This window comes from Bos javanicus, chromosome 9 (genome assembly GCF_032452875.1).
Source record: "Bos javanicus breed banteng chromosome 9, ARS-OSU_banteng_1.0, whole genome shotgun sequence".
Taxonomy (NCBI): Eukaryota; Metazoa; Chordata; class Mammalia; order Artiodactyla; family Bovidae; genus Bos; species Bos javanicus.
Genome location: NC_083876.1, coordinates 88602126 through 88622083, shown reverse-complemented (window position 1 = coordinate 88622083; position 19958 = coordinate 88602126). Strand labels below are relative to the sequence as shown.

General features: G+C 38.5%; 1 protein-coding gene across 4 annotated transcripts in view; it reads right to left on the bottom strand.

Annotated features, from left to right (window-relative positions):
* The window catches only part of CCDC170 (coiled-coil domain containing 170), a 94890-nt gene that overhangs the window by 35647 nt on the left and 39285 nt on the right, over nucleotides 1-19958 (bottom strand). For 3 of the 4 annotated variants that reach the window (XM_061428326.1, XM_061428327.1, XM_061428330.1), the window contains exon 5: nucleotides 17919-18104. The exons of the other annotated variant lie outside the window; for it this stretch is intronic. In XM_061428326.1, the coding sequence (XP_061284310.1) occupies nucleotides 17919-18104 (186 nt within the window). The remainder of the gene's footprint in view (nucleotides 1-17918; nucleotides 18105-19958) is intronic. 4 annotated transcript variants of the gene reach the window in all.

Here is a 19958-nt window from a genome sequence, read left to right as displayed (position 1 = left end):
GAAAGTGAAGACAATAGCATTAGTAGCCAACGAGGGGAGGCTGCATTTGCTTCTCATTTATCTTGCTTACTGATGACTTCAAGGAGTTAGGGTTAAATGCTCATTCCATTCTTCATTCTAAGTGCCCTATCCTCTCTTCATAAAGACATTAAATTGTAAAGCTATGTTAGGTGAATTTAAGTGTCTGAAAAAGAGAAGGGATATAAAATCAGGGCTAGAGAACCAAACTGTGGACAGTTTGGGGAAGGAAAATGTGGGACAAACTGAGAGTAGCATGGAAACATAAACACTATTGTGAAATAGAGAGCCAGTGGGAAGGTGCTGTATGACTCAGGGAGCTCAAACCGGGGCTCTGTGACAACCCAGAAAGGCGGGATAGGGTAGAAGGTGGGAGGAAGGCTCAAGAGGGAAGGGGCATATGTATACCTGTGGTGATTCATGTTGATATATGGCAGAAACCAACATGATATTGTACAGCAATTATCCTTCAATTAACAATAAATACATTTGTTTAAAAGTAAGTGGAAAAAAATAAGGCCTAGGGATGAAAAAAAGGAAACTGACATATAGGACTTTTCTATAGGGACCTCTGGAGAGATTTAATGAAAATACATCACTGGCTAACATACTAGTAGATTCGATCCATAGGTAGAATATGTTTACAGGGCTATGTGTTCTCAAGCTTGGTATAGATGGAAATTGATGTTGAGGAAACAGTCAACTCTCAGAGTCCTAATTAGCCACTAAAAATTATTTGAATGAAGATAAATAACAGAGTAGAATTATCATAAAACATCATTGTATAAAAGAGAGTAAGATCTTTTTTCCAATATTCATTGACTGTGTATCTCCCTCGGAGAAGGCAATGGCAACCCACTCCAGTACTCTTGCCAGAAAAATCCCATGGATGGAGGAGCCTGGTGGGCTACAGTCCATGGGGTCGTTAGGAGTCAGACATGACTAAGCGACTTCACTTTCACTTTTCACTTTCATGCATTGGAGAAGGAAATGGCAACCCACTCCAGTGTTCTTGCCTGGAGAATCCCAGGGATGGGGGAGCTTGGTGGGCTGCCGTCTATGGGGTCGCACAGAGTTGGACATGACTGAAGCGACTTAGCAGCAGCAGTGTATCTCCCTGTCTGATAAAGACAATACTGATACTGGTAGGCCCTGAAGAAAGGAAATAGGAAGGAGTAGTCAATTTTGGGGTGGGAGGATTAAAAATGGAGAGACAGAACCATACTGAGAAGAATAACTTTAAAGAATATGTATGTTTAGGTTTGTAAAAATAAAGGGCACCAAGAAAGTTACCAGTGTACCTACTTCTATTTCCTACATCTAGAATGGTCCAAAGAGACATCAAAAGGATATCTTTAAAATTCATTAAAAAAAAAGTTTGTTGACATCAAGTTCCAAATTAAATTAATTCACATCAAAAAAGATTATGGAAATTAGTTCATGAAATGCTTTGCTGTTCTGGCTCCTGGTGACTGTTCCATTTCTCCACTCCCTTTCCAACCCAGTTCTTTTTGCAGAGAAGCCCCATTACCACCGAGAATTAAATAGTATGAAGAGTCAAGGACACTTTATCACAAATACAATACTTTAAGAATTTACAATACTTTAATACTTCACAGATTTATTTTTAGATAGTAATACAATATCTGTTCAGTTAGACTAACATTCTAATATAGCATCAGCACTGGTGACAATAAATTGGAATTTATCATCCTGTATTAACTTAGAAATTGCAATCTAATGTGTGGTTAGAAAACTGAGTCCTGGGGCCTTGCCCAGTGGCCCAATGGCTAAGACTCCGAACTCCCAGTGCAGGGGGCCAGGGTGCAATCCCTGGTGAGTGAACCAGATTCCGCACACCACAACTAAAGATCCCGGATGCTGCAACTCAGCCTTGGTGCAGCCAAATAAATTTTTTTTTAAAAAAGAAAGAAAACTGAGGTCCTAAATTTGATGACACAGTGGATGAAAGTTAATCCTAATCCCCTCAGAGTCCTAAAACCCAGTAGAAAATTATATATCAACTTTTACACTGAAAGAAAGTCTCTAATGCAAAAGAGGAGCCTTTCCATGACCAATGGATACTTTTAACCAAGAATTTACAAAAGTTCCTACAAATACACAGAAAACATATCCGACACTTGAGTACTATAGACGTACTGTCAGTTTGGAATAAACTAATCAATTGGCAGCTTACACCAAGAGACCAATAAACACAATTAAAATATTTCAGCTATGAGAAATTTTTTCCACTCTGATATCAGACTGTTGTCTCACTGCCTTAGAGACCATGGCCAAAACAGTTCTCTTTAACAAATCTGGAACACTAATGCTTATGTCTAATTTGGCAAAACTAATACAATTATGTAAAGTTTAAAAATAAAATAAAATTTTTAAAAAAAATCAGAAAATTCCTTCATGGTCATAGAATATAGTGGCACATGGCAGCAGCTCAGATTTTTTTTTTTCTGGACACATTTCAGCCCAGTTAACTATATACTGTTTCTCATATGAAATGCAGGAATGTGGGAGCCAGCGACCAGGCCTCGGGGACCTACTCCTCCAGCGCTCTGATTAAGTGCTTCAGAATTCAGGGGGCACAGGGCTGAATGGCTGGAAACAGATGGCCTCGGACAGCAAATGCAATTACTGATAGAGCTTTAAGCAGGAGACAGCAGCTGGAGTGGGTCTGGTTGCATGGCTACCTCAAGGATACACTGAAGTAATGTGACATCGGTGTCACCGGCCGGCATCCGGGAATGCTGTCAGACCGCACTGACTCACAGAACAAGAAACAACTAGCCCCCTCGGAGCAAAATCAGGACAGACTTCCAAGAGGGAACTGCATGGGCAAATGAGGACAGGCGCTATGGAAATAGTGATGGGAATCACTTAAACAAAAATTTTTTCCTAATTTATTTACTTTTGGTTGAAGGATAATTGCTTTACAATATTGTATTGGTTTCTGCCATACATCAACATGAATCAGCCATAGGTGTACATATGTCCCCTCCTTTTAGAGTCTCCTGCCCATCTCCTACCTCAACCTACCCCTCTAGGTTGTCACAGACCCCTAGTTTGAGTCGCCTGAGTCATACAGCACATTCCCATTGGCTATCTATTTTATGTATGTTAGTGTATATGTAACAAATCTTTAGCTTCAGATCTAGTAATGCAACCAATGTATAATGATCCTTTCATGACTACTTGTAGCAAAAACATTTATAAATCATATGATCAAGGCATTTATTTTAACTTCCCAATTAAATGCATGAAATAATGAAATGATTCAAAGGTTTGTGTTTTTAAAATATATTAATTCCTATTATGATATTTCTAACCATCCTATGGCTTTGGATATGTCTGAGATCAAACTGCCTCTCAGAACTAAAATGACTGATTATCATCAGGGTAGAGAACCTCTGGCTTGAGCTTAATTCATCCAACCCTAGACAATTTTCATAAAACTAAAAATTAGTTGGTTATTTCTACCTACTGCAGTTAATACTAACAAACAAACTCAGAAATTCCCCCAAACATGCCTCTCATGCATTGCTGGTGATAGTGTGAATAGGTATAATTTTGGCATAAATACCTAAAAAATGTAATATGCACAATATCCTTTGGTCCTGTAGTTCCATGATCTGTTAGAGAAGAAGCTATAGGGTAACATTTTACTTCAAAATGAGGAAGGCCTTTCCTAAATCTGAGCTGTCCCAGTGGCATCATCAACCTTGGAAAATAACAAGAATTCAGTTTAAATTTGAAATTCTCATTATTGACAAACTCAAGTTAACAATGAATTAAACTGTCCACGAGGCCAGTGTGTTCCTGGGCTTCACTTCGGTACTGCAAAACACTCTGCCCTGAACTGGTCAGACTGTGCCTGGAGGACCATGGACAGTTCCCAGCTGAAATGTAAAGGGGGACATTGTAAAAATGGCTTGGGTTCTGCCTCACATGCTAGGATTAGATCCATAATAAAAATATTTACATAACCATGTTATTTTTAACTCTGTTTCAATTTATTGTAAACGTGTTGAATGAACCTAAAGACAAAGCACTGAAGACTTATAGTTACAGAACAGAATGTAAGTATTATATAACTTGACAAGGTAAATATAATGATATAATAAAAACTGTGAAATGAATAAGGGGAGAAAAAAGTAGGAGGCATTACATTCATCTTATTTCATAGCAGAACATCCAAAAAAGTACTATTTCAGGTTGTCAGGTATAGTATTGCTTTAAAGTCTTAATGGTAATAATTAGAAGTTAAAATGAGAGTGTCAACTGTGGCTAGAAGTGGAAGGAGAGATGATTCTTAATTTTATTTTGGGGTCTTATGAACATTTTAAATTTTTTATAGTATGAGCAGATATTATTTTAGTGTTCATTTACATTTTAATGCCTCACCATTTTAGAATCTTCCCTCTAGCTTATTAGCACCAGGTTGCAGACCCATCCATCATCCCATTGGCATCAGGACTGGGACGTCTCAGGCCAAGTAGCTAGCTGCGCAGGGATATAGCACCACCAGTAGGCTAGCTGCCTTACGACCCCGTGATTCCCTAACCCACCCATCAGAGTGCCCAGGACCACCCCCCACCCCCCAGTGCACCTCACTAGCCCTGGGACCCCTGGGACCTTACTTGGCTGCAGGAACCAGCCCCACTCACCAGCAGACAGGCACCAGACCCAGGACCACTGTAACCCAGGAGTCTGCCATAGCAGGACCCGGCCCCCCACATGAAGGAGCCAACACCAGCTCTGGGACACCTTGCACCACTTGGCCAGCTCAAATTCCTAGAAACACACAATCTTCCCAGACTGGGTAAGGAAGAAATAGAAAATATGAACAGACTAAACACCAGTAATAAAATTGAATCAGTAATTTTAAAACTTCTCATAAACAAAAATTAAGGATCAGATGGCTTCATAGGTGAATTCTACCAAACATTTAGAGAAGAGTTAACATCTATCCTTCTCAAATTCTTTCAAAAAAAAAAAAATATTGCAAAGGAAGGAACACATCCAAACTTGTTTTCAAGGCCAGCATTATCCTGATACCAAAACCAGACAAAAACATCACTAAAAAGAAAATCACAAGCCAGTATTACTGATAAACATACATGTAAAAAAACCTCAACAAAATACTAGCAAAATCAATTTTAACAATACATTAAGAAGATCATACATTATGATCAATTGGGATTTATCCCATGGATGCAAGAATGATTCAATGTGATACAGTACATTAATAAATTGAAAAATAAATATCATATAATTATCTCAATACATGCAAAAAAGATTTTGACAGAATTCAACACCCACTTAAGATAAAAACTCTCCAGAAAGTGGGCATAGATGAAACATACCTCAATGTAAAGAAGGCCATATATGTCAGCTAACATCCTATTCAATGGTGAAAATGTGAAAGCATTTCTTTTAAGTTTAGGAACAGATAAAGGTGCTCACTCTAGTTACTTTTTCTCAATGTAGTACTGGAGATCTTAGCCACAGCAATCAGACAAGAAAAAGATATAAAAAAAAATCTAAAGTGGAAATAAACAGGTAAAACTATCATGTTTGCAGATGACATAATACTAATACATAGAAAATTCTAAAGATGTCACCAAAAAACTACTGGGACTCATTAATGAGTTCAGGAAAGTTGCAGGATAGAAAATTAATATGAAAAATCTGTTACATTTCTACACACTAACAACTATCAGGAAGAGAAATCAAGAAAACTATCTCATTTACAATTGGCTCAGAAAGAATAAATACCTAGACATAAATCTAAGGAGGTAAAAGACCTGTATTCAGAAGACTATAACACACTGGTGAAGAAACTAAAGGTAATAGAAACAGATAGAAAAATATACCATGCTCATGGATTGAAATAATTAAAACAACCATACCACCCAAGGCAATCTACAAATTCAATGCAATTTCTATCAAAGTACCAAAGGTATTTTTCACAGAACTAGAACAAATGATTCTAAAATTTGTAGGGGAATACAGAAGACCTCAGACAGTCACAATAATCCTGAGAAAAAAGAACAAAGCTGGAGGTATCATGCTCCCTGATTTCAAAGTATTACTGCAAAGTGACAGTAATCAAAAACGTATGGTACTGGCACAAAACAGATACATGGATCAATAGAATAAAATAGAGACCCCAGAAATAAACTCACGTTTATATGGGAAATTAATCTACAACAAAGGAGGAAAGAATATAATGTGGGGAAAACACAGCCTCTTGTAATAAATGTTGCTGGGTAAAGTGCACATCTACGTGCAAAAGAATCAAACTGGAGTACTTCCTCAAACCCCGAACAAGAATAAATTCAAAATGGATTAAAGACTTAAATGTCTTTAATCTGAAGACATGAAACCACATGTCTTCATGTCATTTCTGAAGATCTGAAACCACAAAACTTCTAGAAGAAAATATAGGCAGTATGCTCTTTGACATTAGTCTTAGTAGGCAAAGGAAACAAACTCAAAAATAAATAAATGGAATCTCCATACTGTTCTCCATAATGGCTGTATCAGTTTACATTCCCACCAACAGTGTAGGAGGGTTCCCTTTTCTCCACATCCTCCTTATTATTTACTGTTTGTAGATTTTTTTGTTTTTTGATGATAGCCACTCTAACTGGTGTGAGGTGATACCTCATTGTAGTTTTGATTTGCATTTCTCTAATAATTAGTGATGCTGAGCATCTTTTCATGTGTTTTTTGGCCATCTGTATGTCTTCTTTGGAGAAATATCTGCTCAGACCTTCTAAGAAAAATGATATTGATGAACCTACTTGCAGAGAAGAAATGGAGCTCCAAGGATGGAGAGAATGGACCTGTGGACACGGTGGGAGAGGGCAAGAGTGGGACGAATGGAGAAAGTAGCATTGACACATGTATACTATCAAGTGTAAGATAGACAGCTGGTGAGAAGTTGCTATGCAGAGCAGGGAGCCCAGTCTGATGCTCTGTATGACCTAGAGGGATGGGATGGCAGGAGGGAAGGGAGGCTAGGGAGGGAGAGAATGTATATGTAACTACGGCTGGTTTGTGTTGTTGTATGGCAGAAACCAACAATGTAAAAACATGTTTTTAATATAAATAAATAAATGGGATTACATGAAACTAAAAAGCTGTTGCACAGCAAACCATCAACAAAATGAAATGCAGCCTAGTGAACGGAAGATATTTGCAAACAATAAATCTTATGGCAGGTTAATATCCAAAATACCCAAAGAACTGATATGACTCAACATCAGGGAAAAAAAAAAACTCAGATTGAAAAATGGACAGAGAATTTGAATAGATATTCTTCCCAAGGGACAGACAGATGACCAACAGACACACAAAAATATGCTCAACATCATTAATCATCAGAAAAATGAAAATCAAAATCACAAAGAGATATTATCTCACACCTGTCAGCACAGTTGTTATCAATGAACAACAAAGAGCAACAAATGGTGAGGACGTGAAGTAAAGGAAACCCTTGGTCAAGGTTGGTGGAATGTAAACTGGGGCAGCTGCTGTGGAAAGCAGTATAGAGATGCCTTAAAATTTTTAAATTGAACAACCATATGGCCTAGCAATTCTACTCCTGGATATTTATCCAAAGAAAATTAAAATACTAATTATAAAAGATATGTGCACCCCTATATTCTTTGCAGCATTTTTTATAATACGGAAGCAACCTGAGAGCCTACATATAGATGAATAGATAAAAGAAAAAGATATATAAACAAAGAGATATACATATATACATGCATATACATACAACTCAGGTATAAAAAAATGAAATTTTGCCATTTGCAACAACATGGCTGGACCTATGGGGTATTATTCTGAGTGAAATAAGTCAGACAGAGAAAGACAAATAGTTTATGATTTCACTTATATGTGCAATCTGAAAAACAGAACAAATGAACAACCATAATGAAACAGAGTCAGAGATACAAAGAACAAGCAGGTGGTTGCCAAGGGTAAGTGGATGAGGGAAGGAAAAAAGTAGGTAAGGGAGATTAAGAGGTAGAGACTTCCAGTTGCAAAATAAATGAATCATAGGTACGAAATATACAGTGTGGGGAATACAGTCAATAATTAAGTAATATATTAGAGAAGGAAATGGAAACCCACTCCAGTATTCTTGCCTGGGGAGTCCCATGGACAGGGAAGCCTAGCAGGCTACAGTCTATGGGGTTGCAAGAAGCAGGTATGACTGAGCGACTAAGCACAGGTAATATATCTTTTCATCGTGATAGTAACTAGACTTATCCTGATGATCATTTTGAAATGTACAGGAATACCAAATCACTAGGTTGCATAACGGGAACTAACATAGTGTTGTAGGACAAATATATCTCAAAAACAAACAAATGAAGTCGTAGAAAAGGAGATCAGATTTGTGGCTACCAGGGGTGGGACACAGGGGAAGGGGAAATTGGAGGAAGGCATTCAAAAGGTACAAACTTCCACTTAAAACATAACCAGGTATTAGGAATGCAATGGACAACATGATAAGCACAAATAACACTGCTGTATGTAACACATAACAGTTGCTAGGAGAAAATCCTGAGAGTTCTCATCACAAGGAAAAAGCCTTTTTCTATTTAATTTTGTTTATTAAAGAAATAGAATTCTTCTATTTCTTTAATAGGATGATGAATGTTCACTAAAGTTACTGTATAATTGTTTCATGATGTAAGTCATACCATTATGCTATACATCTTAAACGTATACAGTGCCATATATCAATTATATCTCAATAAAACTGAGAGAAAAAAGATAGAGCCAGGATGACAACATGAATTACAGGGATTCTGATCCTGACTTGCTACAATGAAAAAGTGTCAAACAGTTAGAACTTCACAGAGAAGGTGGACCCCCTTGTATAGAAATGAGTTCCCTGACTCTTAAGGAGCTCAAGGGAAGGCTGGATGCTAACTATAGAGGGACACTTTAAAGATGATTCTTATTTCACATAGAGAGTTAGATAAGCTAGATTCTAAAAGGTCTTAAGGTCACCTCCAACACTGTGATTCTAGGACTGTAAAGAGATCTTTAATTTCTTTAGTAATTTACCTGTCTAATAATTTCTCACTTCCAGGAACCCTTTCCATATGTCTGTACTCTTAAAATAACCATATGTTTATTTTAATCCCTAGATAAAAGTATTGATTAAAATAAACATACAGTTATTTATTATTATTATTATTCCTCATTATTTAATGAGGAAAAGAAAATTAAAACACTGAGCATCAATTATATGCTGGGCTTGTTTTGAGTACCTTATGTATATTACATCATTCAATCCTAACAATAATTGTAAGAGATAGACCTTTAAATTATTTTCCAGTTTCACATACAAAGAAATTGAAGTTCAAAGAGGTAAAGTCATATGCCTTAGATCACACAGTCAAACAATTCTGGAGCCTAGAAAAAAACCCAAGAGCCTGGCCTCTTAGCCACTCGGCTCGGTGTGTCTGTCTTATCCTCTTCCTTCTTACAAACACTCTGCTGCGGGACAACAAACCAAGAGAGCAGAAGGAACATCCTTCCAAACCAAGCTTGCTGACTCCAAAACCAATATGCTTTCCTAGCTTCAATTCTGGCCACTAGAGTTAAAGAAAATGTGAACAGTGTGAAGGAAAATAAGCAGTTTTAAATCCATTATGTAAGTTTAATTCCTGATTCATTGATTGAAACATCTAGTCTATAGCAAATGTACATGGTTAATGTAGATAAAATGACTCCTTTTCTCAGCTTTAGATTACTTCAAGACAACAAAAAGGTGCCAAACTTCAATACTTTTTTAAATGTACTGCAATTTTTAACTGTTAAAGATTTTCAAATAATATATCTTCCATACACATAACAAACTACCTGGGTTTTTACTTGGGAAATTTTCATAAAGTAACAAAAAATTATTAATAAAATAAGAAAAGCTGAGTTTGGTAGAAACAGCAACCCAGCCCTTCAGAAACTTCTTTCTCTGCAGTCATTCAGGACTTTACTAGTAAAGTAAGTTTCCTACCCCAAAAACAGAGCTTTAGAAAGCATTATGAAGGTTCTCTCTGAGACCGTTAATGTGTCAGTAAAACCACTTGACAGTGTTTTTCAGTAGTAAATCTCTGGAGTCACAATCCCATGAATGAGCACTTTATTAAAGACCTCAAGCTTTTTATTGCCCATATTTTTTATAACTTTTATTATTTTGGCAGGAACTTGATCCCAAAGTGAATGTGTTTCACAAGTCTGAACAACATTGCATCACCGGTCATTTACAAGGGTAAAGACACTTACATAAGAAGAGGAATAAATTCTATACTTCTTAATGTGCTCTTACAACATATTGCCATTTCCTATTGCTCATCTCCAAAAATGCATTTTATAGACAAACTCAATTCTTCATAATTTTCTAGGCTTGAAAAGTTAGTAATTACTATCTATAATCAAATTAACGTCATTCATTCACTGAGGAAATTTGCACAGCTATTCATCTTTACTGTTCCCCTGACAAATAATTTTTGGCACCAGACTTGTATGTAGGAAGCAGCCGTGAATCTATATATAAAGGGGATTACTGTTAAAAGTAAGACAACATCATGACCAGGGTTCAAATCATTTGCCACTTAATAGCTGTGCATACTGAGCACAGTACATAACCTCTCTGAGCACCTAGCAAAATGACTATGCTAATGGCAAGTGATTGGCATTGTTGTTGTTCAGTCACTCAGTCGTGTCCGACTCTATGCGACTCCATGGACTGCAGCACGCCAGGCTTCCCTGTCCAACACCATCTCCCAGAGTTTGCTCAAACTCATCGTGTTCACTGAGTTGGTAAGACCATCCAACCATCCTGTCCTCTGTCATCCCCTTCTCCTGTCTTCAATTGTTCCCAGTATCTGGGTCTTTTCTAATGAGTCAGCTCTTCACATCAGGTGGTCAAAGTGCTGGAGCTTCAACTTCAGCATCAGTCCTTCCAATGAATATTCAGGGTTGATTTCCTTTAGGATTGACTGGTTTTATCTCCTGGCAGTCCAAGGGACTCTCAAGAGTCTTCTCCAACAACACAGTTCAAAAGCATCAGTTCTTCAGTGCTCAGCCTCCTTTATGGTTCAACACTCACATCCATACATGTACTACTGGAAAAACCATACCTCTGACTAGATGAACCTTTGTCAGCAAAGTAATGTCTCTGCTTTTTAATATGCTGTCTATATTTGTCATAGCTTTTCTTCCAAGGAGTAAAAGTCTTTTAATTTCATGTCTTTTAATTTCACCATCTGCAGTGATTTTGGGGCCCAGAAAAGTAAAGTTTCTCAGTGTTTCCATTGTTTCCCCATCTACTTGCCATGAAGTGATGGGACTGGATGCCATGATCTTAGTATTTTTAATATTGAGTTTTAAGCCAGCTTTTTCACTCTCCTCTTTCACCTTCATCAACAGGCTCTTCAGTTCTTCTTCACTTTCTGCCATAAGGGTGGTGTCATCTGCATATCTGAGGTTACTGATATTTCTCCCAGCAAACTTGATTCCAGCTTGTGCTTCATCCAGCCAAGTGTTTCTCATGATGTACTCTGCATAGAAGTCAAATAAGCAAGGTGACAATATATAGCCTTGACGTACTCCTTTTCCAATTTTGAACCAGCCCGTTGTTCCATGTCCAGTTCTAACTGTTGCTTCTTGACCTGAATACAGATTTCTCAGGAGGCAGGTAAGGTGGTCTGGCATTCCCATCCCTTGCAGAGTTTTCCAGTTTGTTGTGATCTACACAGTCAAGGGTTTTACCGTAGTCAATGAGGCAGAAGTAGATGTTTTTCTGGAATTCTCTTGCTTTTTCAATGATCCAACGGATGCTGGCAATTTGATCTCTGGCTCCTCTGCCTTTTCTAAATCCAGCTTGAACATCTGGAAGTTCTCACTTCATGTACTGTTGAAGCCTAGCTTGGAGAATTTTGAGCATTACTTTGCTAGCATGTGAAATGAGTACAATTGTGCAGTAGTTTGAACATTCTTTGGCATTGCCCTTCTTTGGGATTGGAATGAAAACTGACCTTTTCCAGTCCTGTGGCCGGCCACTGCTGAGTTTTCCAAATTTCCAAGTGATTGGTAAATTGTGACTATTATACTCATGATTGCTGACAGTACTAAAGTAAAAACTCTGAGAGTCATAAGTTTCACTAAGAAAGTTTACTTATAGGTAAAATACTGAAAGTGTCATTTTTAAATAATCTTATTTATATTTATTTATAAGACATATATATATATATTTATAAGACAAAGCAAATGAGTAAATATTATTATTAGGATCCAAAAGATAACTCATATAAAGTAAAAGGATATTAAGAAAACTCTAAAATATTACTTTTAATTTAAAATGTGAGAATTACACAGCACTATCCTCAATGTGATGTGGCAGCCTGGATGCGAGGGGCTTTGAAGGAGAACAGACACATGTATATGTATGGCTGAATCCCTTCACTGTTCATCTGAAACTATCACAGTATTGTTAATCAGCTATACTCCAATATCAAATAAAAAGTTCCCAAAAGTATCAGCATTAATTCATTTCTAAAAAAGCATTTCTAGCTTTATCCACTAAAAGCAATGACATCCCAATAGCAATGAGCATACCTAAAGCCTGAATCTTGGTTGCTAAGCACTCTTCCCCAGTAAAAGGAGCCAAAATTCCATAGAGAACAGGCTGATTTTAGTTCTGTGGTCTGAAAATTGTAAGTGAGCCTAAGATATCTTCTGTTTAAAAGCACAGAAGCATTGAAAGACTAAAGGAGTCAAGTTATAAGGTCACAGAGACAATCTTGCAGGGACTCCTTCTGGCCAAACATGGAGGATTTGGAAAGCCAAAAGGAGAATAATTGATTATTAATAGTAAGTAAATAAAATTCCATGTGTCCATAGATTTGAAAATAATAAGAAAGAAAATAAAAAGCTTTTCTTTAGGAAGAATGTTGACTAATAAGTAGAAGGAATGATGAAATTTGAATATTACCACTTTGCCACCCCTGATATAAATTAATCCAGGCAAGAACCAATAGATGAAAACATCACTAGGTAACTCAAGGGGGAACAGAAATAAATAATCTGCCAACTCTCACCCTACAGATACCTTCAGATCAGATCAGATCAGATCAGTCACTCAGTCGTGTCCGACTCTTTGCGACCCCATGAATTGCAGCACGCCAGGCCTCCCTGTCCATCACCAACTCCCGGAGTTCACCCAGGCTCACGTCCATCGAGTCAGTGATGTCATCCAGCCATCTCATTCTCTGTCGTCCCCTTCTCCTCTTGCCCCAATCCCTCCCAGCATCAGAGTCTTTTCCAATGAGTCAACTCTTCGCATGAGGTGGCCAAAGTACTGGAGTTTCAGCTTTAGCATCATTCCTTCCAAAGAAATCCCCGGGCTGATCTCCTTCAGAATGGACTGGTTGGATCTCCTTGCAGTCCAAGGGACTCTCAAGAGTCTTCTCCAACACCACAGTTCAAAAGCATCAATTCTTCGGTGCTCAGCCTTCTTCACAGTCCAACTCTCACATCCATACATGACCACAGGAAAAACCACAGCCTTGACTAGACGAACCTTTATTGGCAAAGTAATGTCTCTGCTTTTCAATATGCTATCTAGGTTGGTCATAACTTTCCTTCCAAGGAGTAAGCATCTTTTAATTTCATGGCTGCAGTCACCATCTGCAGTGATTTTGGAGCCCAGAAAAATAAAGTCTGACACTGTTTCCCCATCTATTTCCCATGAAGTGATGGGACCAGATGCCATGATCTTCATTTTCTGAATGTTGAGCTTTAAGCCAACTTTTTCACTCTCCTCTTTCACTTTCATCAAGAGGCTTTTGAGTTCCTCTTCACTTTCTGCCATAAGGGTGGTGTCATCTGCATATCTGAGGTTATTGATATTTCTCCCTGCAATCTTGATTCCAGCTTGTGTTTCTTCTAGTCCAGCATTTCTCATGATGTACTCTACATATAAGTAAATAAGCAGGGTGACAATATACAGCCTTGACGGACTCCTTTTCCTATTTGGAACCAGTCTGTTGTTCCATGTCCAGTTCTAACTCTTGCTTCCTGACTTGCATACAGGTTTCTCAAGAGGCAGGTCAGGTGGTCTGGTATTCCCATCTCTTTCAGAATTTTCCAGTTTATTGTGATCCACATAGTCAAAGGCTTTGGCATAGTCAATAAAGCAGAAATAGATGTTTTTCTGGAACTCTCTTGCTTTTTCCATGATCCAGCAGATGTTGGCAATTTGATCTCTGGCTCCTCTGCCTTTTCTAAAACCAGCTTGAACATCAGGAAGTTCACGGTTCACATATTGGTGAAGCCTGGCTTGGAGAATTTTGAGCATTACTTTACTAGTGTGTGAGATGAGTGCAACTGTGCGGTAGTTTGAGCATTCTTTGGCATTGCCTTTCTTTGGGATTGGAATGAAAACTGACCTTTTCCAGTCCTGTGGCCACTGCTGAGTTTTCCAAATTTGCTGTCATATTGAGTGCAGCACTTTCACAGCATCATCTTTCAGGATTTGGAATAGCTCAACTGGAATTCTATCAACTCCACTCGCTTTGTTCATAGTGATGCTTTCTAAGGCCCACTTGAGTTCACATTCCAGGATGTCTGGCTCTAGATCAGTGATCACACCATCCTGATTATCTGGGTCGTGAAGATCTTTTTTGTACAGTTCTTCTGTGTACTCTTGCCATCTTTTCTTAATATCTTCTGTTTCTGTTAGGTCCATACCATTTCTGTCCTTTATCAAGCCCATCTTTGCATGAAATGTTCCCTTGGTATCTCTGATTTTCTTGAAGAGATCTCTAGTCTTTCCCATTCTGTTGTTTTCCTCTATTTCTTTGCATTGATTGCTGAAGAAGGCTTTCTTATCTCTTCTTGCTATTCTTTGGAACTCTGCATTCAGATGTTTATATCCTTCCTTTTCTCCTTACTTGGCTTCAGAAAATAAAATGTACCTTTTCACTGAAGATATGGGCAATCAAACAGTTTCAGCAACAATGGAACAATCTAACACTATTTGCTTCTAATGCAATTCAATATGAAGTTTACAACTTTATCTTTGAAATATTCCTGCCAAAAAGGTTTAACCTGAATCCAATACTGCCTCTAAATCCAACTTTACCTGTATAGGGTATAGTTAAGCAAGTTAAATACATCTTGAAGAAACAATCAGGCCACCGCTTTGTACTCTGTATGAGAAGTCAATAACATCTTTTTTAATGCTATTAAAAAAAAACTATAAAAGCCTAAAAATAACCAAAAAATGCAATGGATGAACCTAGAACGTACTGCAATTTGGGGAAAAAAACAGCTATAAAAGACATTCTTGTAGAAAATGATTACATTTGAAAGTCAATATTAGATGTTTATTATCTATTGCTGTGTAAAAAATTAGCCCAAACTTAATGGCTTAACACAACAAACATCTATTATCTCACAGCTCTATGAGCCAGAAATCTGGGACCAACTTAGCTGGATGTTTCTGATTCAAGGTCTCTCATAAGGCTATAATCAAACTGTTGACCAGGGCTACTATCATCTCAAGATTCAGCTGAACGAGGATTCACTTCCAGTCTCACTCATATGGTAGGTGATAGGCCTCAGTTCCTGGGCTCCTGGGCCATGCAACTTCTACCTGAGTGCCCCCCATGTAACACCTGGCTTCCTTCAAAAGCAGTGACTCAAGAGAATTCAAGAGAGTGTATCTAAGACAAAAGCCACAGTGTTTTTATAACCCAATCTCCAAAGTGAGATTTGACCACCACTTCTGACATATTCCGGTCACAGGAAGTGAGCCACTTCATCCAGCCCACAAGGGGAGGGAGATTAAACTTCACCTTTCAAGAGTACAAAAAAGGAGGCTTGGAAACCTCCATGAGTAATCGATACTGTGGCATCACTGTTGACTTTTAGATGTGATAATGATATTGTGGTCATGTAGGATAATGTCCTTATTCTTAAGCTTCAGTGGTCAGAAACAATACATATAACGTCTAAACCTATTTTCAAGTGATTCTGCAAATATGTGTACATGTGTACCAGGTAATAAAGCAAATACAGAAAAATGGTAACAATTGTTGCATTTGGATGTATAATAAATGGATGCTCACTGTATTCCTTCACCCTTTCTATATGTGTTTGACATTTTTCTTAAGAAAAAGCTGGAAAAAAAATAATTATTTGAATGGTATCCCCTCAAAATTCAAATGCTGAAGCCCTAACATCCAGTATGATGGTGTTTGGAGATGGGGCCATTGAGGGATAATTATCTTCAGATGGAGCCATGGGGGTGGGGTCCTCGTGTTGGGATTAGTGGCTTATAAAAGACACGAGGGATCTTGCTAATTCAGTCTGCCATGTGAAGATACGGCAAGACAGTGGGTGTCTGCAAGCCAGGAAGAGAACTCTTACCCCCTTGATCTTGGACTTCCCCACCTCTGGAAATATGAGAAATAAATGTCTGCTTTTCAAGCCACCCAGTGTATGGCATTTTGTTATGAGAGCTGAAGCAGACTAAGACAAGCTGTTGAAATGATTGGAGTGACTTGGTAATGGTGGTAAAAATCTTTTCTCCTTTCACACGGTTAATGTGACAGAAGAAGAAATCTAGTGGTCAGAAGGGCTCTTTGATGCAGGGAATTGGAGAGAAATAGAAATTATTATCATTACTGGATCACTTTCACATTCCAACTTCCCATGTCACCTCACCTTGGCAGTGATGTCACCATAGACATGGAAGACCTCAGGATTTCCCACGAAGATAGCTCCTTCACTGAGTCCTGCCAATTCCAGAACCCCCTTCACAGCCGGTGGGACACACTGAAACTTCACCCCTCATGGAGCCTCTTTTTCTCAGCATTAGTCAGTCTTTCATTTTAAACTCCATCTCCTTTACTCTTCAATTTTCTCCTACATATTTTACTAACTGATGGCACTAGCTTACTTTTGGTTTTGGAAATTAACCCCTATCATTAATCCCACAATTAGTTTCTTTGACAGAAAATTTTAAAAAGGATTATATAGTGTTTAAAAAAACATACAGTATTAATTCCCATGCTCAAACAGGTTCTCACTCATTTGGAAAGATCAAGCAACTAATTATACAAATAAAAGTTCAGAGGTAAGAGTCACTTCCCTTGGGCAATGTCTCTCAAAATTAAAACCCCTGTATCCTTTCAGCCAGCAAGTTTACTTTTGGGATTTTTGTCTTGCTGACAGAGTCTCACATATGAAAAATGATGGATTATTCCTAGCGGCCTTGTATATAATACTGTGTAGTACCTTACCAATTTTTCAAAATAAACAGAGAAACATTGAGTGTGCAAAGTTGTTGCCATGTGTGTTAAACAATAAATAAAAAGAATAAATATATGCATATAGAGTATTTGTAGAAAGGTATATAAGAAATTATTAACAGAGGTTGCCTCTAGAGAGAGCAACTGGGTGGTTGGGGGGAAGGGATTGGGGGACACTTCTCACCACATTCTCCTGTGTCCACTTAGAATTTTGCATCTTGTGAATGCATTGCCTCTTTGTTTAAAAGATAATAATAAGTTAAAAAAATTTTTTACTCCTTATAATTCAACCAAATAAGACACTTTAGTACACATGTTTTACTTATTAAGTGTTTTGCATTTCTTTTTTTCTAATTAGAAAAAAGCTGTATCCAGAGGCCTGATCAGGTCACAGAGTCCCATGTGCCCCCCAGCCCTTCTGCCGAGAGGAGCTTTTGGGAATTGTGGTCGGTGACACCAGTATGCTCATCCACACCTGATTTTGAGTCTCTGCCTCATAAACATGATCACAGATGCACACACGTGCTCCACATACTGTACCTGGCTCAGCTGGCCTTTCTCTTCAATGTAGGAGGCAGCTTTTTTCTGCTCTCTGTTTACTTCTGAAGCCAGCCTCATGATTGTCTCTCTGCTAGCTTTTGCCTCCATCTCATGGACATTTATAGTCTCTTCAAGAGCAACAATTTGTCCCTTCACAAATGCATTTTCCTTGCACAGCTCTCCAAGCTGAAGAGAAAGCAATTACAGCTGTCCTGTAAAAATTGGTAATTTCATACTACTCTCTCTAAGCAACTCTGATCTATGTACCCCAGTGATCACATTATCACATGAAAATAGTAAAGGCACTGTTCCTCCATCCACTCAAAACATAACATTTTCAAAGGCAGCCTCTAAACTCTCTTGTTATGGGCAGACAGGATAGGCAAATTGAAATTAATCAAAAGGTAGCTACAAGGCAACAATGATGAGCATTCAGCCAAAAGCTTTCAGACAGAACAGGCATTGGCAAGCCCCTGGCTGCTAAACACTCCAGGGATGGTGATGTTTCTACAGAGTTACAGCAGGCAAGCAAGGAAGTTCAATTCAGTCCACGTCCGCTGGCACCAACTGATTATAAGGCGTCACCTGGCACAGAGGAGGAATACAGAGAAGAAGGCAGGACTTTCTTTATTTCAAAAGAAAGTCCTTCTAATTAATATAAGCATAGAAAAAGTCCTGAATAACATGCACAAACCATGGTTATCATTGGGACTAGCTGGGCTTTTCACTCTCCATGTTGTGCATTTGAGGGGCTAGCTGGGAACATTAATAAGATCTGTATGATTTAGAAGGAGGGAAAATAAAACCAACCAGGCTCCTGGCCCCAGGGAAACAGCCATGCAGACAGCACAAGGATGCCTGTAGGAAGACCTGAAACTCCACAAGACATGGCCAGCATGTGTGTTAGGACAATCTGGGGAAGCAACACATCTTTAGCCTCAACAATTTGCCAACATGGTGCCCTGCTCCTGAATCAGGGTTGTTCCCTCTCTCTTGAACACTTTTCCTTTCCAACATCCTTTTATTAAAAAAAAAAAAGAAAAGAAAGAAAATTTTTAATTTTATATTGGAGTATAGTTGATTAACAGTGTTGTGATAGTTTCCAGTGGACAGCAGAGGGATTCAGCCATACATACGCATGTATCCAATCTCTCCCTAAACTCCCCTCCCATCCAGGCACATAACATTGAGCAGAGTTCCCCGTGCTATACAGTGGTTTCAATATCCCTTAAAAGTCCCCATTCCAGAGGGCAGACTTTAGCCAGTCTACCTAAACTAGCATTCCATGCCTCTAACATGCTTTATGGTCTTTCCCCCGAACCTGATTTGTACTTCTTCACTGCACCTTTTACTCGGGGGGGTAATATTGTATACTTATTTGTTTATTGCCTCTGCATCTTGACCCACAACAGTGGAAGCTCTTAGGTGGGCACAGACTTCATCTTGTCTCATTCACTACTCTATCCCAACACCCAGAATACTGTCTATCACATTGTAACCACTCACTCAATATTTGGGAAGTGGATGGATGGATGTCAAATAAGTTCTTAGAAACCCTTCTTTTCTACCATCTTTCTTTCCTTCAGTTCAGTTCAGTTGCTCAGTTGTATCTGACTCTGTGACCCCATGGACTGCAGCACACTAGGCCTCCCTGTCCATCACCAACTCCCGGAGTTTACTCAAACTCATGTCCATTGAGTCGGTGATGCCATTCAACTATCTCATCCTCTGTCATCCCCTTCTTCTCCTGCCTTCAATCTTTCCCAGCATCAGGGTCTTTTCCAATGAGTCAGCTCTTTGCATGAGGTGGCCAAATTATTGGAGTTTCAGTTTCAACATCAGTCCTTCCAATGAATATTCAGGACTGATTTCCTTTAGGATGGACTGGTTGGAAATCCTTACAGTCCAAGGGACTCTCAAGAGTCTTCTCCAACACCACAGTTCAAAAGCATCAATTCTTCAGCCCTCAGCCTTCTTTATAGTCCAACTCTCACATCCATACATGACTACTGGAAAAACCATAGCCTTGACTAGATGGAC